We start from the raw sequence: 24,041 nt of genomic DNA on the forward strand, positions 1-24,041 counted from the left end.
AAAAAAAAAAAAAAAAAAAAAAAAAAAAAAAAAAAAAAAAAAAAAAAAAAAAAAAAAAGATGGAGAGGGGGGAGAAGACAAAAAAAACAGAGCGTCTGTATGACATACCTTGGAAAGGGAGTCTTCGTTGGCTAGCATGAATCAGGGAGCAGTGAGGAAGAGGAGTCAGAAGCACAGACAGCAGTGTTAGTGAACGACACCAGCTCCATGCAGGCTACAGACAGGCCAACACACCTGCTCAGGTAACACCTCCCAACCAAACTCACGCCCTATTTGTCTTTAACTTCAGCTACGTTCAAACTGCAGGAAAATGCGACCAAAATCCAACCGTTTCATGGCACCGATCCACTTTTTTCACTTCCAATACCGATATCTGAGGTTTAGCATCAGCCAAAGCCACATCGATATATATAAAAAAAAAAACAGCGCTGAATTAACTCAAAATGATTAAAAACAAAAAACAGGCATAAATGTACTAAGTTACAAATTTATTTGATAACCATCAGTACACCAAACTTAAATACACCAATACAATCACAAGCTTGGTCAAACATGTAAAAACTACATATTTAATTTGTTTAGTCCGAGCAATTAGGAGAAAAACAGCCAAAGTAAAATAAATAAAGAAACTGAAACGTACTAAAACAATAGGTCAACTATCTGGTCAAACGTAAAAATAAAGTACGACACACCTTTTGTCAAATGGTTTAGAAAGTGCAATTATTAATAATTCTAAATAAAATGTAAAATAAATAATATAGCATGACGTCACTCAGAGCACAAAGCATAGAATTAGACTAAATAGATCTTCACTTATATACACATTGTCACCAATACCGGATTTTGTTTAATAACGTCCGATACCGATACCCAGAGGCGCAAAAAGTGGGTATGCAGCGCATGCAACGCATAGGGGCGCAGCACCAGAGGGGGCGCCAAAACCCTGTCTGGAGGGGGCGACGCGCCGATTATGTTTTCCCATACACTCAGCGCGCCTCACGCTCCTTCACCTCTCGCACATAACGAGGTAAATGTAGCGATTTTTACACTTCACGTATCATCGCCTCGGGGGGGGGTTGGTCAGCGTCGCTCCTTCACCCTGACTTTCCTTCCCTGGAGGGAAAATAATGTGTAGTTGCACCACTGCCGATACCTATATCAGATCAGTGTGTCTCTAGTCTGAACTAGGGGTCGGTGATATATACTTCAAGTTTTATCACAATAATTTTGGTACTATTGTGATACAGTCATACATTTACCTAATAAAGTACTTGACAGTTCTTTTTTTAAAAAGAACTATAATTCTATTAAAAAGAATTTAACAGTTCTGTTTTTTTTAGGTAAATATAACTGTGTGGCATCGTAGCCACACAAACACAAATACTGCTCTTGAAAAACATTTCCATTTGCAATACGCTTCTTTAGGACATCAGCCGCATAAAAAACTCTGATTATATCACTAAACGGCTCACAGTAACTGCATTTAATAACATTTTTGAATTTACTGATATTTATTGATGTTCTTGAGAAACAGTGCAGAAAATAGCAAAAATAACATTTCTGGTCATACTGTCACTTTGGTTTTTATTTATTCACCACCAATAAATGAAATTTATCATTACAAAAATAAATCAAAATTCTCATGATAAATGCCCCTCTGTTAATCAGACTGGGTCTGGCTATAGTCTAGAATAGAACCAGAACTCACTGTAAGGTTACAGTCAGATCTGTTAATAAGCATTTGTCCCCCACTGCAGGATTCTTTTGTTTTTACTTGTTTGTTACACTTGTTTCAAAGCAAACAAGCTCTAAAATCAAGTTAAAAATCAAACTAATCTGGACCATAATCACATTTTTTTTGGTTCAGTTTCACAGGCCTCACTACTGCCAGAACACCATAATTCAAAAATTACCTAAACAGAACTCATCTTTTCCAGCAGCCATTATATAGCGGTGAAACTAGTTGACCACAAGTGCTGGCGTTCCATTTCGGTTGCTAGGTAACGGGGCTGGACTTGGTTAGGGTTGCTAGGCAACTACTCTGTGCCCCTTGAATGTGACTTATCTGGAAGTTTTTAAAATGGGTCATTTGCCAAACTATTAACTTTTGCCAAAAACGATTAAAAAAAAAAAGTGCTTGGTTTGCTTCTACAAGCAGTAGAGATGCAAATGGAAGTACAAAAAATGTACAAAATATGAGTTTGTATATTCAAATGTACAAACTCATATTTGTACAGACAAATATGACAGTTCTGAACAGTTAAAAAAATAAAAGATTGCCAAAAAAGAATGCTTTTGTTTTGTATTCTCTTCTTCTATTCTTCATGGTTCCGTATTCAAGGCTACAACGTGTTGGGAATGCAGATGCAGTGTGAGAACATGTGAATTATTGAACCCTGTGAGCTGAATATGACTGAAAATATGGCGCGGTGTACACCCAGCTTCAGATTTCATTAACCCGTCACTGAACCTGCCTTGACTGGCTAATAAATAGCGACATCTATTATCAGGCCGTGAACCAATGACAGTGGAGACTTAACAAGGCTGGAAGTTAAAAGACAAACAGGAAGTGAAGTAAATGAAACCAGGAGAGTCTGACCGTCGCCTCACCTCCACACCAAGCGGGTCAGAACCTCAGCTGTAGGTGAAGCTGACGTTCTGAGGGCACAAATGGGACCCGAGATCCATTTAAAGGTGCGTTAGCCTCTAGCTCCGAGTTAAAACGACAACATTCATCTGTTTTTTAGGTTTAAAATGCTTTCTGTTAAACCAGTATAGTCCCCCAGTCGAAGACCAGTGAGATGTTACACCAGCAGCTGCCTGTTAGTCGTGTTACAGCTGGAACACATCAGCATGACTCTCAGAAACAAACACCTTTTTCCCATTATTATTGAAATTAGATTAGACATTAGTACTGCCTTCAGATCCCAGGATGCATTTCTGTTAAAAGGTTAAACTGGATTTATGGATGTTTATCAAAGAGCTCCAGAAACCAGTCTGAACCCACCACAGCGAGCCACTCAAGCAGGAACCATTAGTCCCCCAGCACCATAGCTCAGCTGTGCTGGTTGCTGGGAGACCGAAGGAAGGGAGGAGCTTCTTATGGAAAGACCTTTTGGACTTAATTTGTACTCCACTTGGTATTTATAAAGTGTAGTGCCATTAGGTGTTAGTAAAATACCCTAGTGACGTGCAGCTACCCTCAGATTTCCTCCCATCCAATTAGTGAAGAGCTTGAGACGTTCCAAACCGAGAACCAATGGTTTTCGGTTTGGAAATGGTAGGCACATTTCCGCTAATATCGTAGCTAAATTCTTTGATTTTGCTTTCGCGTTTTTGCTAAGTTTGAAATCGGTTAGCATACACAAACCTTTTCCATTTATACCCTAACTTCATTTAAACCATTTTCCATTTAAACCCTAACTCACTTAATTCAACATGTGCTAAAGAGTTAAAGCTTTGGTTATCAACTTAAGTAATTAGACATTAATATTTACGCTCTTATTTTGAAGTGGGATAAAAATTTTACCCAACAGTTCCATTTCCTAAGCACTTTAGCGTTAGCTTCGGCTAAGTACCGTGTTGGTATAGCGCAGAACTAATGTTTATGATTAGTGATTTAGGGTTAGCACAACTAACTTTTTAATTAGCGTTACCCAATAAAACATTATAGACCAAATGGCTGTTTTTGATTAGCTTGCTTGCACCTATTGAACAGTATTAGAGTACTGTTCAATATTGTTTTAACTATTCTATTGAACCACCTGATCAAAGTGGTTTTATAAATTTGTGGACAGCAGGCTGAGGATGTTACCACACCTACATCTTCTATCACGTTCAGATTTTTAACCAAAATTTGAAAAATGAGCTTTGAAGTTCTGATTCCAGATGATTGTGTATTTGTTTTTATTACAAGGATACTTTCTAAGCTCTCAGTTCTCTCCCTGATTATTAATGTGTGCATCCGACTGCACGCCTCAATGAACACGTATGTGAACATGTTTGGATTCAACTGAACGTCGTTTAAAGCCGCAGACACACAAGGAGACCAAAGTCCGACTTCGCTGAGGTTGTTCATGGAAGCGCTCTGACAAACGAGCAGAAATCTGCCTGACGGAAGCGACAGGAAGCAGTAGAGGAAAGGAGGAGGAGTTGCACAGCGTGTTAATAAATCTAGTCTCTACAGATTGGAACTGGTTTGGACGGGGAGTCGGTCTCTGAGTTTCATACAGACCTCTCTTCCTGGTCCCCTGGTGCAGAGGGCTGTTCAGGTAACTCACTGCACTCTTTTTCCTCTGAAACAAAAACAGAACAACTGGATCAACAGCAGATTTTATTTGTTATGACTTCCAGGTTTAGCGTCCAAACTAAAATGAAAATTTGCAGGTTAACCCAGAAGGAACAAAAGTTATCATTAATATACATAGTTCACCTATAGTGAACTATGTAAATGTGCAAATGTGCAAGGTGCAGCAAAATCAGTCATGTTAGATTGTAGCAGTCATAAAAAACATCAGCATCCAGGAGGGATTGATAACAGGTCTGATTAAAATAAACCTGTGTGCTCAAATCGACGATACCTCGGGCTCGAAAACGGCTCCGCTGTACACCGGGTTGGCCGTCGTTCTCCTCTTCCTCTCCTGCCGTTTGCTCTGGATCTCTGAGAGGACAGAAAGCAGAAGTTTCAAAGCCGAAAACGTTTGTTTTCCAGCGGCTTTTGGACCAGCAGCCGCCCGGAGCGCCGCTCACCTTCCAGGTGGTCGTGTGTGACGAGGCCCAGAGACACCATGAAGGCCAGTTTCTGAAGGAGGAAGAGCGGTTTTATCAGCAACACATGAAGGAGTTCAAATTTGGATAAACCAAGAGAAAACGTTCAATATGATGAGTTCTGCTGGTCTCACCTCGGGGTTCTCCTCCTTTTTGGGTCGAGGAGGTGGAGAGAGCGGCGGAGTGGAGGAGGACGGCAGGCTGACCGCGGCTTTCTGTTCTGCTGCTTCCAGTTTAACAGTCTGCTGAGAGGAGGATGAGGAGGAGGAGGAGGAAGGTGACGACAGCAGGTTAAGGTTTGGAGAGATGAAGAGCTGCAGGAGGATAACCAGGACCCATGAGAAATTACCCTGGACTGGAAGAACTCACATGGTGCTTGACATAAAATCCAGACTGTTCGTGTAGTTTACAGATATGCAAATAGCACCCAGACTGCACCAATGGCTGCGTTTCCATACAACATACAACTGTCCAAATTGGAATTATGAAAATAAATCTGCTTAAAGTTGGAGTGTGTATCTTTTTATAACCAAATATTTTTTTTACATATTTGTTGAAACTGTCAGTGTGTTGACAGTTTGATTTGAGATGGTCTGAAAAAACAAGCTGCAAACTGGAAGCAGCCAATCAGAGCCAGAGGGAGGGACTTAGAGCTGCTAATCACCCTCTGTAGCGCTGCTCATACCCAGAGGTGAGCAGAGTACCCAAAAATTGCACTCAAGAGTAGCATTACTTCAACATATTTTTAGTCAAGTAAAAGTAGCTGTCCAACAAATTACTCTTGTGAAATTAGAATTTTGAAATTGTGTTTTTTCCAGATTAGTGAAATATTAAAGTTTTGTGCAGGTTTGTAATGGAGACGCAGCTACTGGAAAGTAGCACTCTGATAGCCACCATGGACTCTTACCTTGGGTTCAGAGATCAGGCTGCTGATCTGGATGGGCGGAGCTGGAGGCGGGGGAACGGGGAGAGGGGCGGGATTAGTCAGCGCCTGGGCGGGGCTTGCAAGCCGCGTAGGCGTGGCAGTGACAGGCGTGGTGATGACGATGCCGGTCAGCGGGGTGGCGCCCGTCTTGCCGCACGGCTGCCCGTTCACAATGCGGACCTGGTGGATGGGCGCAGCCGAGGTCGCCAGCTTGGTGGCCAGCATGACGGGCCTCTGCAGCAGCTGGGGGGCCGCCATCATGGGCGGGGGAGGGGCCGGGGCGATGGGGACGTTGGTGGGTGTGGCCAGCCTCGGCCTGACCTGTTGACGAACAAACAACCAATCAGGAAACGGCACCTGTGGAAATCAGACATGGCTGGGTAACGACTCGGAGATCTTCAGGCTGACTGGTGCTCCTGAAACCAACTTCCACAGGCTTCCAGGATGCCGAGTATTCCCAAATATTCCCAAGTATTTGTAAATATTCCTGAGTATTCCTGTTCTCCACTGTCGGATATTCAACCTGTTCTGATCTAATCATCCTCTTTGTCAGCGTTAAAGCTCCATTTTGTGCTGTCTGATATTTTCAGTTGCGTTTCCTTCACGTCTTCAGCTGGGCAGGTATCATATCACCATGGCAACAGAAATGTGCAAGACTCATTGTAGGCTGATCTAGGGCTGGGCAACAAATCAATTTTTGATTTTTGGAGATTACATTTTTTTAAAAATTGGGATTTTTTTTTAACAATGAATCCCTTGGGTTTCAAAAGTTCAGAGTGATGTCAGCGCACCCATGGCGGCCATCTTGTTTCATGTTTTACATCTTCTACTTATTTGGACTTTGAATTTAGGTCAACTCTATCATAGAATATAAAGGTCAGGCTAAGATATTTAATTCTGAGAATAAAGTCATAATGTTGCCAGAGTGCAGTGGTCATATTAGAAGAATAAAAGTTATAATTTTATGAGAACTCCAACAGGCAAAAAAAAATTATTAATATAAGGAATATTATGAAGTTATGTTTTATGCTACCAGTTTCACATACAGGAAATACTTTACCTTCTAACAAATCAGTATCAAATTATTAATAGCAAAGCTTTGAAGTGATTGAGCAACGAGTAAATTTTTAATCCACATCGCCCAGCTCTAGGCTGATCACTACAACCAGGTTGTGCTGCTCATTTCTACCACTTTGTCGCCTCCTGGTCTCTGCAGTGTCTGGTGCAGTTCATACTACAGACACCAGGGGGCGCGGCGGCTCCCTGAGGCGTTACTCAGCTCAAACATTTGCCAACATTTCCGCTTCAACTTCCAGGATTAATTAAAAAAATAAATAAATCAAAACACACACAAACAAACAGCCAGAAACTGAAAAAAATACCAAGAAGCTGCAGGAGAACAAACCGTCACCACGATAAGGTCAACACACACACACGCACACAGAGTCAGAGGGGGTCACGACCCCTCCACAACCACCTGCTCACGGGTCAGTCGGAAAAAAAACAAAAAAGAAGCACAACACGAGGAAAAGGGATGAGGCGGCACAGAGAAACGAAGTTTTAGTGCCACGGAGCAAGGCAGGAGAGTTTGCTTTGCTGCCCTCTGCTGGAGAGTGAGCACATCACCTCAGGTAGGGCCACACACACTGGTCTGAGGGGAGAGGGGTGGGGGGAGGTCAGGTTGTGGAGGCGGGGCTTCTGGGACGCACCTGTGGCTGAAAGGTGGGCCGAGGCGTCAGTCTAGGAGGAGGGACAAACTGAGGAACTCTGATTGGCTGGGCGGAGGAGGAGGTGGTGGTGGCCTGCAGCTGAGACAAAACCACAGCAGAATGTGTGTCTGTGGGTCTGACACCCCCACAGCTGTGAGCTGATCAACCCGACCGACAAACCGACCAACCGACTGCTGCCGTCACAACACGACTCTCCTCTGAGATGCATCCGCACCGACATCGGTTTAGCTTCGTTTGTTACACAAAGCCAAAACTCTGCGTTTCTTTAGAGCTTTATATGGCAGACCACCACAAATTAGTTTAGTTAAAGGGGCAGTACCATGTGTTTTCCAGGCACATAGTGCCATTTTAAAGAACAATCAAGTAACTACGTTAACTTCAGTTGTTAAAAAAATGTTCTAAAAATCCTCTATATATCATAATTTAATGCGTTGAAATTGGGCCTCTGTCTCTTTAAGATGTCGTGCTCTTCAGGAAGTCATCACAACATTGCTCTTCTATTAATCCTTTAACTTTTTTACCAGCGTCTCACTGAGAGGCAGCTCCTATGAGCTCAGCAGATCCACCAGGTGTTTGCTAATTGCTGCTGGCTAGTCTGAAGGAGTATGGAAGGCTGCTCAGAGAGGTAGAAACTTGGGAACTGCAGCTTTAAGGAGGAGCAGTGCCTTGAAGGCGGGGCTACGTCCAACCAGGCATTTAGCATAGCTGTATGATTGCTATGGAGATTATAGGATTTCTCAAACATGAAACATTCAAAGCAACACTCTAGGTATGTTTTTGATGAGGGAATACTATTATAAACATGATTTAAAGCTTTAAAAAAGTAAATTTCACGCAATACTGCTCCTTTAAAAGAAAAGGAGACATCAAAATCTGCAAAGTGTAGCATGCATTTGTACATTCAACCACCCAAGCTTTGGGAAACAATTTTCTCTTCATTCTTCTTTGCAAAATTGTTCTTGTACTTAGAGAAAATCTGGACTTTGATGTCCATAGATTCTCAGGTGGATTTAGTTCTGAACTTAGACTGGGCCATTGTATGAATATATTTAATATCTAATCTAAATAAGTGGTGTCCAAAGTTTTTGCCTTGGGGTCCAAGACTGGGAAGTTTAAACTACTGATGGGTTACAAAATTTATCAAATTAAAAATGCAAAAATTAGTTTGAGATTTTATTTTTGTCTAACTCTACATTTTTTAAATGAAACTTGCATACTATTAAAGATCCAAAACACAAGAAGGACTCCTCCTCAACAATAATTGTTTTTAAAATTAAATCTGTATACCATCATAAAGCCTAAACAATTTCTAATTTTATGAATCATTAGTTTTCTACTCATTGGCCAAATTTTTACCATCTTGACTTAATGTCAGGTGGCAAATAAAATCACTTTAAGGGCCACAAATTTGTTAATATGACAAGCCTAAATTTAAATGCACACCACACTTTTCAGACTAGCTTCTTGTGAATGCTGAGGCTAGTTAGCATAGCCACTGACGACAGCTGATAAACGCTTTCTTTTTTCCTGTAACTAAGTTGTTTCTGTGCCGTTAGCACATTTAGCAGTGAGTACATGAGGTTGGTTGAGGTTGATGTATATCTACATTAACGTTTTGTGCGATCTATGGGGGCCTGTTGGTGGAAACTCACTTCAGAGGGTAGGTTTAAGGAAAGCTGCTGCAGAGTTGGGGAAAATGGATTCCTTTGTGACAAACAGCAAATGGTGAGCAGATCAGAAATAAACCGTCTAATTTCTGCGCCTCATGGACTCCATCTGGCAGCAGCTGAACAGCCACCACTCATACCACAGCCTGGCAGAACTCACTCCAGACGTGGCGAGCCTATCTGAGGTCCGGGAGCGTCTCACCCGGCGCTCACAAACTGGCCCTGGAGCCACGGCGGGACGTACTCACCACCACGGCATTCTTGGACACCAGCCGCACGGGCTCCGAGCTCTGATTGGTCAGCCGGCTGGCCACCTGCAGGTTGATGGGGACGCTCTGCGAGTCGGGCTTGGTGATGGCTGTGGTTACCATAGCGACGGTGGGCGGACGCTGCGACAGGATGGCGCCGGGCAGGGCGGGCGTGGCGGCGGCTTTGAGCAACAGGGTCTTGGCGGTGAGGACCGGCGTGACCGTCAGCGTCTGTTCAGAGAAATTCACCCGGATTAACTCGGACAACAACGGGATTAAATCTGAAGAATTAATAAGAGTTAAAACATTTAAAGCTGCAGTATGTAACTTTTGAAAAAAAAATATTTTGTACATATTTGTTGAAACTGTCACCACGTTGCGACAGTATGAGACAGATAATCTGCGAAAAAAATTGAGCTCTTCTGATTCTCCCAGTGCTAACAAGAAACAACCAATCAGAGCCAGGGGGTGGGTCTTAGTGCTGTCAATCATGTGCGTCACTGCTCATCTACCATCTCGCTTCTTCCCTTGCTCTCTGCAGCTAGCATACTATGGAGCTAAATTACTGCCATAAAGTTTGTCCCCAAAAGAAAATAAATAAATTTGAAAATGAAAAAATAAATAAATAAATAAATAAATAAATAAATAAAAACCTTGAATTTGAAGAGCAGTTTTGAAATTGTTTTTCCGTTTCAAAACTTTATTTTTGGTTTCAAGCTTTTTATAATTTCAAAATAATTTTTCAAGCCCAAAGTTTTAAATTTTTTTGAACAAAATTTATGACCCCAATTTAGCGCCATACCAGAGCCTGTTGTGATGCTAAGGCTAGTTAGCATGGCCACCGATGGCAGCGGATAAACAGTTTTCCTGTAACTGTAAATTGTGTTTTGACCATTAGCACATTGAGCAGCGAGTATAAGGTTAATTGACAGCACAAAGACCCTCTTCTTGGCTGTGATTGGTTGTTGTGGTGAATCAGTCTTTTCAGAGATTCGATTGTCATGACATGGTGACAGTTTTAACAATTATATAAAAGAGATATTTTTTATACAAAAGTTACACACTGCATCTTTATAATCAATAAAATATTATCAAACTGAATTGAATCAGAGCAGAGAGGTCACCCACCTGCTGCAGTCCTCCAGGTATCTGCTGGCTCTGCAGCAGGTTGGTCGGCTTCAGGTCGCCCCCTACTGGAGCAGTTTGAACCTGCAGCTGCAGTTTGGCCTCTGGTTCCTGCTTCACCAGCAGCTCCTTCCTCAGCTGCTCCACCACCTTTTTCTGAACACAAACAAAACAAATAAAAATCTGTTTTCTCCTTTATTCACCTCTGAAATGTCCACATGATCAAACCAACCCTCTGCAAACACTTTTATTTATTATAGTTTGTTACTTTTATACAAACACACAGAATCAGTCAGAGACGCATTCAGTCCATCAGGAAGGAACCATGATGAGCAGCAACAGGAACTGGGCTTGTGTTAAACCCAACCTGGACCAGAACTCCTCAGTTCCAGAACCAGAAGGCTCTTTTCAGTCCAAACTGAAAACATTCAATCAGTCTACTGATTATCAATATTTCTGTTAAGTGTTAAATGATCTTCTTCTTTTATATTATGACATAAATTCATGAAGAAGACAAGAAACAACAAGTACAAGGAAAGAATAAAATAAGGATACAAAGAAAGAAGGAAGAGGAGGGAAGGAACATTATAAGGAGGAAGGTGTTGAAAAACACAAAGAAGAAAAGGAAGGATGGGTAAAAGAAAGGAGGAAAGGAATATTACAAGAAAGGAAGTCGGTAAGAAAAGAAGTTCTAGACAGTGGGAACAGGAATAAAGTCTGACAAAAATTTATTTCTAATCCATAATTTCTTCTTCCACATTTCTCCAGCTCATAAAAAACTACAGAAATCAGATTCTGGATTATTCCAGACTGCAGGAATGCCAAATGTCTCCTTATATTCCCTGAAAGAGAACTAGGTATGGAAGAAAGCAAACATCAGAAGAAGAATCCAAGTTAGCAAGACAGCAGCTCAGAATCAGAAGGTCACATGGAAACAGGAAGCTGAGGAAGAGGCCCATCTGTTGCTCGGCAACAGCATGAGGCAAACGCAGCGACGGCAGATCGAAGACCGACTGAGAGAAAGAAACAGCAGAGAGTCCAAGGCTGACCTGCAGATCACACTTTCAGAGTGACCATTCATTCACTTCCTGGTTCAAACCAGGAAGTGAATGAATGAACTCCAACCAATCAGAGGAGGAGTTCAACACAAAGACCGACTTGGACAGAAAAACAGACAAAACCAGGAAATGTGGTGACTTAAAACGGTAGTTTAAACCAGAAACACCAGATTTAAGTTAAGGTGATAAATTGATTTGATCAGTTAATTAAATTTTTGGTTTTTGAAGAATTCATTTTTGTAAAATTGGGACTTTTTTCCCACTAATGCACTCCTTACTTAGTACAGCGTGATGTCAGGGCGCTCAAGGCCGTCATCTTGTTTGACAGCTTATATTTTTTGGGCTTTGAATTGAGATTACAGAAACAATAGTGTCAAAATAATGAGCATAAAGTAATAAAGTTACCAATTTTACTATTTTATAATTTTTTTTGCTGTTTTAATGTCTTGTGAGTGTATTTTACAATTTACAGCAGAGATAAAATAAAAAATATCACCAAGTTTTCTGGTATTTAGCAAATACAAATAATTTTTGTAACTAACTGACCTAAAACAAGAAATATTTAGTCTGTTTTAACTTTAGACTAAATATGAGAAAAATGTACATGTGTATTTTTATTATATTTAAATATCTAGTTTCAACTGTACATAACATTTAATCAAACGTTACATTGCACTTTATTGCAAAATTGTACAGTTTGAATATCAAGCATCTTCCAAACCTTAAACTAATTAAAATTCAAGAATATTCAAGGATTTCCAGCACCTGTACAAACCCTGCTGAGGTTTCAGCTTCATTAGAGAAGCATAATTAAGACGAATGGGAGGTTTGACCCACAGATATGAAATAAAACTTCAGATTAAAGCAGCTTTTCACAATCCAGCGTCTCCATCCTGTATGATGGGAACCGTCTGATCTGTGCATTTCACCTCAGAGTCCACACTCATCACAGCACAACAAATAAAAAAATCCAACCTGCAGGGAGCGGACAGAAATAGAAACGCTCAGAAAGATGATAAAAATAGATCTGCAACCAACAACAAAGACGCTTCAGCATCAAGTCTTCAGAAGATCCTGAAGCTCAACTAAAAAAACCCTCCAGTTTTTAAAGAAAAATCAATCTGAAACGACAACTCCTGCAGCTCATTTACATTATTACTCACATCATCATAAAGAAACACACACCCAAGAACAAAAAGAAACTGCAAAGAAATTACGGCAAAGCCACAATCAGCCATAAAGAGGATTAAAAGAAATACAAAAACAGCATTAACATAATAATTAAGCCAAAAAAAAGCATAGAAAATCTGTTAACCTGCAGATAAACTGAAATGTCAGCCAGAAAGAGAGAAAAAGACTAAAAATAAAAATCACTTCATATAAAATCCAAACAATATGAATTTCTCCTTTAAAACTGAGGAAATCAGGCTTTAGACTTCTTGATTATTTTCAGAATAAAAGTCTGAGGTTCCCATCTGCAGAATGAAACCAGGAGAACATTGAGATCATCAGCTCCAAGTCACACATCAGAACGGGTCAAGAATCTCTGGTTTGTCCTGAGGCCAAACTAAACGTCCACGGAGAGGTCATAAAGGTCACAGAGGTCAGGGGTCAGCAGAACTCAGAGGAGGTCCCAACGTCTCGGTATGTTATGAAGATCAACATCATCCTGTCACAGAGTTTAATTCAGTTAAAGTTACCAGATCACTGGTATCGACAAGGAAGGAGGAGAGGAAAGAAGGAAGCAAGGAAGTAGAAAGGAAGGATTCAAAGAAGGAAGAAAGAAAACAAGGAAGGAGGGAAGAAAGGAATGATGCAAAGAAGAAAGGGAGGAGAGACACAAAGAAGGAAGGATGAAAGATGCAATGAAAACCTCAAAAGAAAGGAAGGATGCAAGCAAGAAAGGAAAGAAGGTTGGAAAAAAGGAATGCAGGAAGGATTCAGAGAAAGGAAGGAAGGATTGATAGAAAAAGAAAGAAGGGTACAAATATCTGTATAAGCAGAACTGGTCCAGGCAGCAGTAGAACTGGTCCGTATTGCCCAGGTAACCAGCAGGTTGACCCGCCGTGACCCCTGACCTCCAGGTGAGCTGGTCTACCTGTGGACTCACCTGCTTCTCGCTGAGTGCTGTGATCTTTGCCTGGAGTTCGTGGAGTTGCTTCTTCAGATCTGCGTTCTGAAACAAAAACAAAGCGGGTCAGGCTGAGCAGAACCGGACCGGACAGGATCCCGGACCGGACTGGACCCACAGAGAGACCTGCTGGGTTTTACCTGCGGGTCCTGCTTCATTTGAGCCACCAGTTTCTGCAGAAGGAGAAAAATAAGGGGTCACAGCAACACATGGTGGTGGCAGCGGCATCCTGCGGGTGTTGGACCCGGAGACTCACCTGATGGATCTGGATCTCCACCTTCAGAGCCTCCTGTAGCGTCTGTAGTTCCATCATGGATCCAGTCAGTCTGCCAGCCGATCGATCAGCCTGGAACACAAACCCGCCCGGTTACCACTTCCTGTCTGCCGATGACAGCTTCCTGTCTGAGCGGTCAAAGAGGCGCGGCGTTTTTACCTGAACACCTTCTCCAGTAGGAAAACCATCCAACTGAAGCATTAAAGTGCCGCTGAAAGTATAAAAGGAAAAGTATTAAACTCTGGGACCGATTTCGGATTTATTAGGAATTAATACTGGGTGATAAATCGATTTTATTAATCTGATTATTGGTTTTTGAACAGGCTGGTCACAATAAGAAATAAATCAGTTAATAAAATGATAAATTAAAACAATGTCAATAATTTCCATTTGAATTATTTACAGTTTTTCTCCTTTTACCAAAAACTGGATGATCAGTTCTCTGTAAGCTCTTTTTTAGAAAAGAAAGTGAAAAACACCACTAGAACTGTGGCTCCTGATGTCAGAGGCAGAGAAAACCCACAGCACTCGAACACACCACGGAGACCACACCCTGCTGACATCATCTGAAACCATTTTTAGGTCCTGATGCTGCAGGTTTTCATTTACATCAGCGGTTCTAAACGCTTTCTGAAGATCTTTCTTTTACTTTTGGCTGATTTTTCTCTGTTTCAGTCCAGTGGAAGACAAAGTAACAAATATAAAACATAAAACTCCCTCCACATCTGAAAGTCCTGTTTTTAAAAGACAGCACAGATAATTTCCCATTCAGATAAATCATCTGTACTGCTTTAAAAAATTTTTATTGGAACTAAAATATGTTACATTTGAGATGTTCATGGTAATAAACAACCAAAATATCCAGTTTATTTACTTTCCTTTGAGTTTAGGAGCTTTTTTTTTTTTTTGACAGGATGATGAAAAGTCCCTCTAAAAGTTATAGCTGAATGAACTCAACAAAAAAATAAAAATGTACAGTGTTTGAATTAAGACTTTAAGCATTGTTGTTTTTATTAAACAGGACTCACCACCTGGCTGTGGGACTGGACTCCACCCCTCTGTGCTGCCCTGGAAAACACATCAAACGCACTCCATCACAAAATCAGTCTGCACTTTTATAAAGGACAACAAATCAACAGTTTTCCATTAAAAGAGAATAAAGAAATGTCTTTCAAAAAAAAATCACAAAAAAGACATTAGGCTCCATGTGTTTGCAACTAATCTAAAGATATTAATCTTTTAAGATCTTTAATTATTACTACAAACATGAAATTAATCAGTTATAACTCATAATCGGGTTAAAATTTCATTATATTTAACTAGAAATCTTCCTGTTTCATCTAATGGTCTAATAATGATTTTACACAGCGCCCCCTGCTGGCTGCTTACAGGTTAGATAAAATGAGTTTCATTTACAGAAAGAAATGTCAAAATCCTCTGAAGGTCTGAAACGAAACTCATCCATCAGCAGGAAAATAAATTATTCTGGAGAAAATCTGACAGATTTACAGCTGGAAGTAAAACCTAAACAAACCCGCTTATTTTTATTACACAGTCACAAAAAGAGAGAAAAGTTAGAGTTAAAACAAGCAAAGAAATAAAAAAATCAGCTCAGATTTTATTACCTGTTTGAACTCTGCGACTTCTTTTTCTCATTTAAAGGCAGATAAATCTGACTCAGTCTTTATTTTAAGCCTCATGTAGCTGAAAATAACTATTTGTACAAACATTTTCTAACCAGAGAAATACTGCAGGAACGCTTCAGAGAAAGTGCAACACTGCAGAAACAGAAAACCGCTTTAAACTGTTTATTAATAATAAATATTCCTCTGAAAATCAAGATTTTCTTTAGAAAAACTAGAAAAAAAAACTTCATAAACAGTTAAAAAAAACAGTAAATCATAAAAAATAAAAATAATTAAAGTTAATTAAAAAAAACAAAACAAGACAATCCAGAGATAAAGTTTATCTAAAACTAACCAGGAGATGCTGAGTAGGTTGCTGGTTCAAATCTGCTAAAACGATTCTTTAAAAAAAGATAATATTTTTAAAACTTTATAATTTTCCAGTTTGTTTCTCATTCAAGCAGCTTCAACCTTTAGAAAAAAAGTTAATTTTTCCCATTTTCTCCAAACACATCAACATATGAGGTGTTTAATCTCAGAATCTACAGATTACCAAATCCAACAACTAAGATCCTGGAGGCCAACATGTTGAACTCATAATCTAATCTGGCAGATTAAACCAACATCAGAGCAACAGGAGCACAGTCCAGTTATGTTTTCTATCCTTACATCACTTTAAACATTTTTATTGTTTTCTAGACTTTACGGTGCAGCAGAGACCCTCTAGAAAAAGGCATGTCCAAACTTTCAAAAATATAATTTTTAAAAACTAAAATAACAAAAAATGTTGATTTTTTTTTTTTACCTGCTCAACAATAAACTAAGTATGAACTATTTTAATTAATCAGATTTTATTGTGGGAACAGCATTGTACACCCAAAATTTTTATTTATTTTTCTTATGTTTTCCTTCCAGTTTTGATTATTATTCTGGACTTTATTAAAGAAAACTGGAAAAAAAAATATTCTCAGTTATTAAAAAAATTTAAAAAAACGTTTCCCATTTTTAGTTGAGTTTAAAAAAAAAAGATGTGTTTTTAAAGTTTAAGTCAATGAGCAGATGTGGTCCTAGTTACCATGACAACAGAAGGAAACTGATTACTTTGTGTTGCATCTGACGTTTTTATATGTACATTTTGATTTAAAAGTTTATTTAGATTTGGTTAGAAAAGAAAAAAAATAGTAAAAAGAATTTTAAACGTGTGAATCAAATATATATTATAGTGAATTTATTCTTTACTTTCAGCTAGAAGTACAATCTCTCAGACCCCACACATCCTGGACACAAATCATTTAGATCAACAGTTTGCATATTTGGACTAATTCAACCTCATCTTCCTCTTTTGTAAAAATGCTCCATGTACTTTTAAAAATATGTACTTTCATTTCCCCTCATAGTTGTCTTTATATTAAAGATGTCTTAACTGACAGAAAACATTCTTTGTTTCTGTGCAGAAATGTGCGAATAAAGTCGGTTCTGGCTCTGAAACGGTCAAGTCAAATCAGATTATTGTTTTAAATACCAAAAATACAACTAATACAGAGACAGCAGTAAGTTTGAAAGTGAAAAGTACTTTCTAGCTGCTTTTACAGCCATGTCGTTTTTTTAAAGGCATCATATTATTCTTTTAATGTTTTTATTTTATTATTATTATTATTATTATTATTATTATTATTGTCTCGGTTTTGTTTTGTTTTTTTTTACTGTGCTTTATGAATAAAATTAACTAGGTTTTTAAACACTGTTGTAAAGAAATAAAACACTTCTTATTCCTGGTGAAAACAGTAAAATATTTACATTTTACTTAGAGATAAACATCTGTTAGTTCCTCACAAGAATGAAAAAATAATAATCACTGTAAATCAAAAGCAAACAAAAATACTAAACTGAATATTACTTGACATAAAAGTACTTTAATACTTTGAAATTCTGTCTGGATTTTTAATACTTTTTTTTTCATTGCTAAACTTAAAACATTTTTTAAGTGATAAAGTTTTGTTTAGTTGAGTCAAAAATAAGAGTGAAACTTTGAGACAGAACTGAACTTTAGTGGCTCTGACACTAAAACCTTAAAGTTCTTCCAGAACCAGGAAGTTTTTACCAGAAAACTTTCTGCAATACTTTATTCTTGCTGAGGTCTAGTACAAGTATTAAAACGGGGCGAAAGTCCAACAAGTTGCTCCAGATGTGGAAAACTGTCATACTTTCACTTCCAAAGTATTGTACTTCATTTTTTCCACTGAACTTTCCCGTCCTGAAACCCAAAACATCCCCAACAATCAGCGTCAGAACTCTGTTAGAACATTTGCATGTGAAACGTAAAACCAAGCAGGAGGGAAGTAAAAATACGCAGAAACTTTGTCACTTCAGTATTTGAATATCAACTGCTGTTAAAAGAAAGTACATCACCTGACAGCAGTACTTTAAAAATACTTTATAACAACACAGAGGCATTTCTTTCTCAATCTGAACTATTTTAATTAGATAAAAATACCTGAAGCTTCGTGAGAATCTGTTGAAAATTCTTAAAATGATTTAAGCTTCTTTTTCCAGTTAGAAACTACTATACTATAGTACTACAAGGTACTTTCTAAAACCTGTTAATGAACATTAAAAAGCATTTTAAAGTTGTGCACTGTATACTGTTGAGCCCTGGAGTATTTAAATAAAGTAGGCAGGATGTGGTTTTATTGTAAAGCAGCAGAAAATCATCCAGTAATACTTTTATCAGAACTTTAAACCCGACTCAGATCAGCCAGATTGAAGTACTTTCAACATTTCCTGTAAAATGAACTACAGAAAAATAAAAACAAAATGGAACCAAGATGATCAAACTGCTCAATATATGAAGTACAAAGTAGTACATTTACTTTTAAATGTAATACTGTCAGTTTTATGCAACCTGCTGTCTTTAGTTTCACAAACTGGAACAGTAACTGTGCTAAAAGAAACAAAAGTACACAGATAACTGTATATCGCTGTGTACTTTATTAGTACTCTCTGCAAAAATAAATCACTAAATATTTCATTTTTTAATCCTGAATTTTCTTCCGTCCACAGAAACAACCAGCGTAAAAACCAGAATTCCCAGTAAAACAAACTGGGAAGCAATAATAAAGTAATCCAGGATGAAAATACCTCAGTTTCACAAGTACATCATTTATTCTAACAAGAAGTAAAGTAAAAGTATTGTTTTTCTTTTTTTAATGAAAATGTTGAATAAGTTCTGCTTCCTATTAACTACTTTCCAAAAACACAGCAGTACTTTAAAGTACTTTGTTTTGACACTTTAAACTGCCAAATATTTGTTTACGTCAGTGGACTTTAACAACTTACACTCTGATAAAACTTACCATCAATAAAAGTTACTTCAATATTAAACTGTAAATATAAATAAATCAGAATTAAACCAACTGTATTTGCGTTTGAAACACAACTGACAGATACTTTTATTAGTACTGAGAACTATTAAAATAAAGCAAACTAATAAAGTTGTATTATTTTTTTTATCTGAATCTGTTTTGTGCTCAAAGAGAAACCAGAAAAAAATCCAGAGCTCCCAGTAAAAAGTACTGGGAAGCAATAATAAAGTACTGCCAGATAAAAATACTTCATTTCAGTTCAGATGCGGTGCAATCTGAATCTAAATGTGAAAAATTGCATGTTTTTTACCCTGAAAGTAAGTAAAAGTATTGTTTATTGTATTTAAAATGGAAAAAATACTTAAGTTTTGCTCTATAACAACTAATCTCTACATACACTGTAGTACTTTGAAGAGAATAAAATGTACTTTGTTTCTTAAAAACACTTTACAATTTTCTCACTAAAATATTCTGGAGGAAAAAATTACAAATTAACTCAGGATAAAAATACTTTCAAAGTGATTTAATGAGGTACTTTCATAAAATCTATAGTAAAAATCACAGTTTCAAGGTCTGAATCAATATATTTACTTTGAAGTGCAGGAAAGTACAAGTACAGCTTTTTAAAATAGAAAAATACTTTAGTACTTCTGTTTTTCCAAGTACAATTTAATGAAATCCATGCAAGTAGTACTTTAAAGGAACAAAGTACCTTTTAAAAAAAAAATTTCTTGGAAAAAAGTCGAGTATTTAGATTTAACGCAACTGAAACTCAAACCAGGAGGATTTTACCAAATATTTATTTGACTTTATTAAAGTATTTTTAATTTTTTCACATCTAGAGCTTGATGGAAAAGTTATAATAACTTATACAAGGCTTAAAAACTAATAAAATATAACAAACTACAGAGGTTTGTAATATTTTCAAACATAAATATGCTTTAAACATGCAGAAAAAAAAACTGAATAAATTTAGTATTTTCTGTTAGATGTACTGGAAAACAATGAAAGTATCCCAAAATACTTCAGTTTTTACTTAGTTATAAGCTGAAAAGGGGAGTTAAAGTAGAATATATATTAAGTTTACACCAAATATTTAAATATTTCTGCTGTCAGAGTACGTCTAAATAGTTTGTACACATTAGTTCTCTAAAAACAGATTATATTCCCTAGTTAAATCTAAATAAATAAAAATATTGATGTCAATTGAGAGCTAAAATGTATAGATTTAATGATGCATTTATATTAAAAGGATTGTTTCTGTCTTACGTTTGGTGGAAAACAAAAGTCCTATTATCAGTACTACATTTAACTACTAAAATACAACAAACTACCAGGGAATCCTCACAGAGAAAATGGGAAAAAAGTCCAGTATTCCCACTGGAATATATTGGGAAACAATAACAAAAGTAGATTAGAATAAAAAAATAATCACTTTTCTTTATAGAAGCAGGAAAAGATTGGTCTTTATTGTTATTGTAAACCCGCAATGATGCTTCATGAGCTCTGAAATTAAATCCCAACAGCTGCTGGAAACGCCAGCAGCTCCAGATTACACTCCAGTATTCCCAGTGACGAGGGAATAAAAGTGAAAGCACCAGGTTCGGCGTCCCGGACGGGATGTGGTGTAATTAAGCTGATTGGGTCGGAAAGTTGTTGGGATATAAACTTCCATGAAGCCGCATGCCGCCGCAGCAGCAGCAGCAGAGGCCCGAAAACACCAAGAAGTGAGGCTAAGATGGAGGGTTGATCCTGCGAGCAGCTCTACAAACTCCGCTTTTCTTTCGATTCAGGGGGAAACCAGCCATTAAACCGCTGCTAACCGACCGCGGCCTAACCAACAAACCCTCCGAGCTGCCTGGCAGATTCCCAGCAGAGGGATACCGGGAGACATTTCAGCAGGATCTTCGTTGTTTTGTCGCTTTTTTTTTTTTTTTTTTTTGTCGGTGTGAAAGCTCCGACCGTTCACCGAGAACAAGTGGATGCGGCCTGAAGTTGGTGTCTGATTCACAGATGCCAGTAAAGGAGCATTCCGCTGTTTTTGAAATACTGAACTACATTAAGATTAGTGTGAAGTAAAAATCTAAAACAGTTACTCAGTTCAAACCTGGAATTAATTATTCTGCATCGTTAATTAATACTTTAACACATGGGAAGAAACTTTTATATATATTTTTTTAAAGTTAAAGAAAATTAGAAATGTCACTGTTTTGTCATCTGGACTTTGTTATATCAAGATCAGTTCTAAAACTCAAATTCAAGCTGACCAAAAAAGGCAAAATTATTATTCTAAATGCTTATATAGCTTTAGAAACACAGTTTGAGATCAAATAAACTTGTTTTATTTGTCAAAGTTCCATAAAGAACCATTTATGCTTTGATAAAAATAAATAAGCCAAAATAAATAAAGACCATCAGTAAATTGACTACATGTAAACTTTTATTAGTTTTAATAATCTAATTTTTTTTAAAGCAGGAACATATATTTTAGTATAAAAATCTTTGTATTTAATTTTTTTGTTTTCGCAAACAGAGTAAACTTTTTTTTACAAATCACAAACTGATTTCTTAAAGAATATTTACCCAGTCTGGATCACTTAAATCACTTTTAAATTGTTTAAGTAGAGCAGTTTTCAGGTAGAACCCCAACTTAGGTAGACTAAAAATGGACAGCTCGTGTTTTTATAAATAGAATCAAACTTTTGCATATTGAAATGTTTAAGGAAATAACACTAACACTATAGAACAAGTCTGACTTGTCCAAAGTTTGCAGGCACGCCCTATTTTAGACGGTTTAGATACCAAGAAGAGAATTATATTGTCTTTCTAACTTGTGTCAAAACAATCAGAGTAAGTTACATAAACCATATCATGTGTTACACATCATCTAGAATTACTCAGCTCATGTTTCACCAATTTTGGTATTGCAAATTTTAAGCAAGAGCTGATAAACTTTAGTCCAGATTTCCCCCAAAACAACGGAATACTCCTTTACTAAACAGCTATCAATCAGAGGCTAACTTCAGTACCTTTAACGTTAGCCGCTAACGCTAACTATCCTGCTAGCTGCCCGGGCTAACGGCGCCAGCAGGCGGATAACTTCACGCAAAGAGCCGTGAGGAGCCTCCGTTGGAGACCTGGAGAAAAAACCGAGGGAGAAGATGAGCAGCAACCCTGAAGGACGCCATCTTTTCAGAACAAACCCTGGCAGAGAGCCGCCGTCTGTCGGTGGCTCTAAGTTCTGTCGGCCCCTTGTCCTCCAGAACTCCAGAACCTTGGTCCGCAGCTAAACACACACAGCCAGCCGGAACACACACCCTGCGGCCGCTCACACACCTGCCCGCACACCTGCTCAGAGCATCAGACTCATCCTTCAGCCTTCTGAACTTCCACACAGGACTGAATTAAAGTTATGAAATTTAAAAAAGCCCACTTACTCAGCAGCAGTCCTCCTCCAGATTAATTAAATATTTTCCTCCCCGCAGCCGATCCACGGTGGAGCCACAGCTGAGCGGGAGTCAGGCCGCCTCCTGCCCGCAGAACTGCACTTTGTTCTGCTGTTGGAGTAAAAAAAACGAGTAAAAACAGAGAAACTGAAGCTACAAAACAAGAAGAACTCTTCTTCAATCTCATTCAGCTCAGCCTCAGCACAACACAGATCCCTGCGCCGCCAAGCTGGAGGAAGGGGGCACAAAAACTAAACCGCGGCCCACAAAAACCTCCCCAATCCGCCGCGAAGCGTTTGATACCGGCTTAGTTCGGCACCAAAGTTCGTTAAAACGGACCGATCATAAAACCGAGCCGGACAGAAAGGCTATTCGGTGAGCGGACTACTTTTTGTGTCGGTGCGGCGAATTTATTTCACTTTGCCTAAGGAACGGCGGTGCTGCGACTCCCATTGCCTAGGGAAAAAACCCGGATGTAAACTCAGTGAAACTCTACGGAGAGAAAGTCTTTCTCGCGCACACACACACACACACACACACACGCCGAGGATGGAGTTGTGTTCTTGTTGTGTTCTCCTCCTCACAGGCGGGCCGTCCGTTCCCAGCCTCCATGTTCGGCTGTTCGCGACTNGTTTAATCTCAGAATCTACAGATTACCAAATCCAACAACTAAGATCCTGGAGGCCAACATGTTGAACTCATAATCTAATCTGGCAGATTAAACCAACATCAGAGCAACAGGAGCACAGTCCAGTTATGTTTTCTATCCTTACATCACTTTAAACATTTTTATTGTTTTCTAGACTTTACGGTGCAGCAGAGACCCTCTAGAAAAAGGCATGTCCAAACTTTCAAAAATATAATTTTTAAAAACTAAAATAACAAAAAATGTTGATTTTTTTTTTTTACCTGCTCAACAATAAACTAAGTATGAACTATTTTAATTAATCAGATTTTATTGTGGGAACAGCATTGTACACCCAAAATTTTTATTTATTTTTCTTATGTTTTCCTTCCAGTTTTGATTATTATTCTGGACTTTATTAAAGAAAACTGGAAAAAAAAATATTCTCAGTTATTAAAAAAATTTAAAAAAACGTTTCCCATTTTTAGTTGAGTTTAAAAAAAAGATGCGTTTTTAAAGTTTAAGTCAATGAGCAGATGTGATCCTAGTTACCATGACAACAGAAGGAAACTGATTACTTTGTGTTGCATCTGACGTTTTTATATGTACATTTTGATTTAAAAGTTTATTTACCCTACAACTTTTTATTATTTAGATTTGGTTAGAAAAGAAAAAAAATAGTAAAAAGAATTTTAAACGTGTGAATCAAATATATATTATAGTAAATTTATTCTTTACTTTCAGCTAGAAGTACAATCTCTCAGACCCCACACATCCTGGACACAAATCATTTAGATCAACAGTTTGCATATTTGGACTAATTCAACCTCATCTTCCTCTTTTGTAAAAATGCTCCATGTACTTTTAAAAATATGTACTTTCATTTCCCTCATAGTAGTCTTTATATTAAAGATGTCTTAACTGACAGAAAACATTCTTTGTTTCTGTGCAGAAATGTGCGAATAAAGTCGGTTCTGGCTCTGAAACGGTCAAGTCAAATCAGATTATTGTTTTAAATACCAAAAATACAACTAATACAGAGACAGCAGTAAGTTTGA

General features: G+C 38.1%; 1 protein-coding gene across 5 annotated transcripts in view; it reads right to left on the reverse strand.

Moving 5' to 3' along the window:
- phf21ab (PHD finger protein 21Ab) overlaps positions 1 to 22,876 on the reverse strand; it is a 28,342-nt gene extending 5,466 nt beyond the window's left edge. The window contains exons 1-15 of one of the 5 annotated variants that reach the window (XM_016679381.1): positions 22,350 to 22,873; positions 14,954 to 14,993; positions 14,085 to 14,136; positions 13,908 to 13,997; positions 13,792 to 13,824; positions 13,631 to 13,696; positions 10,466 to 10,618; positions 9,338 to 9,568; positions 7,402 to 7,500; positions 5,675 to 6,013; positions 4,902 to 5,081; positions 4,750 to 4,801; positions 4,581 to 4,660; positions 4,235 to 4,295; positions 109 to 131 (exon numbers count right to left, since the gene is read on the reverse strand). In XM_016679381.1, the coding sequence (XP_016534867.1) occupies positions 109 to 131; positions 4,235 to 4,295; positions 4,581 to 4,660; positions 4,750 to 4,801; positions 4,902 to 5,081; positions 5,675 to 6,013; positions 7,402 to 7,500; positions 9,338 to 9,568; positions 10,466 to 10,618; positions 13,631 to 13,696; positions 13,792 to 13,824; positions 13,908 to 13,997; positions 14,085 to 14,126 (1,449 nt within the window). In that variant the 5' untranslated portion in view covers positions 14,127 to 14,136; positions 14,954 to 14,993; positions 22,350 to 22,873. Of the gene's footprint in view, positions 1 to 108; positions 132 to 4,234; positions 4,296 to 4,580; positions 4,661 to 4,749; positions 4,802 to 4,901; positions 5,082 to 5,674; positions 6,014 to 7,401; positions 7,501 to 9,337; positions 9,569 to 10,465; positions 10,619 to 13,630; positions 13,697 to 13,791; positions 13,825 to 13,907; positions 13,998 to 14,084; positions 14,137 to 14,953; positions 14,994 to 22,349 lie in introns of all 5 variants that reach the window. The other 4 variants (XM_016679382.1, XM_016679380.1, XM_007567468.2 and 1 more) reach the window with 4 other exon arrangements.
- Between the last annotated feature and the right edge of the window lie 1,165 nt (positions 22,877 to 24,041).

The sequence above is a fragment of the Poecilia formosa genome, unplaced genomic scaffold, assembly GCF_000485575.1.
Source record: "Poecilia formosa unplaced genomic scaffold, Poecilia_formosa-5.1.2 Scaffold209, whole genome shotgun sequence".
Taxonomy (NCBI): domain Eukaryota; kingdom Metazoa; phylum Chordata; class Actinopteri; order Cyprinodontiformes; family Poeciliidae; genus Poecilia; species Poecilia formosa.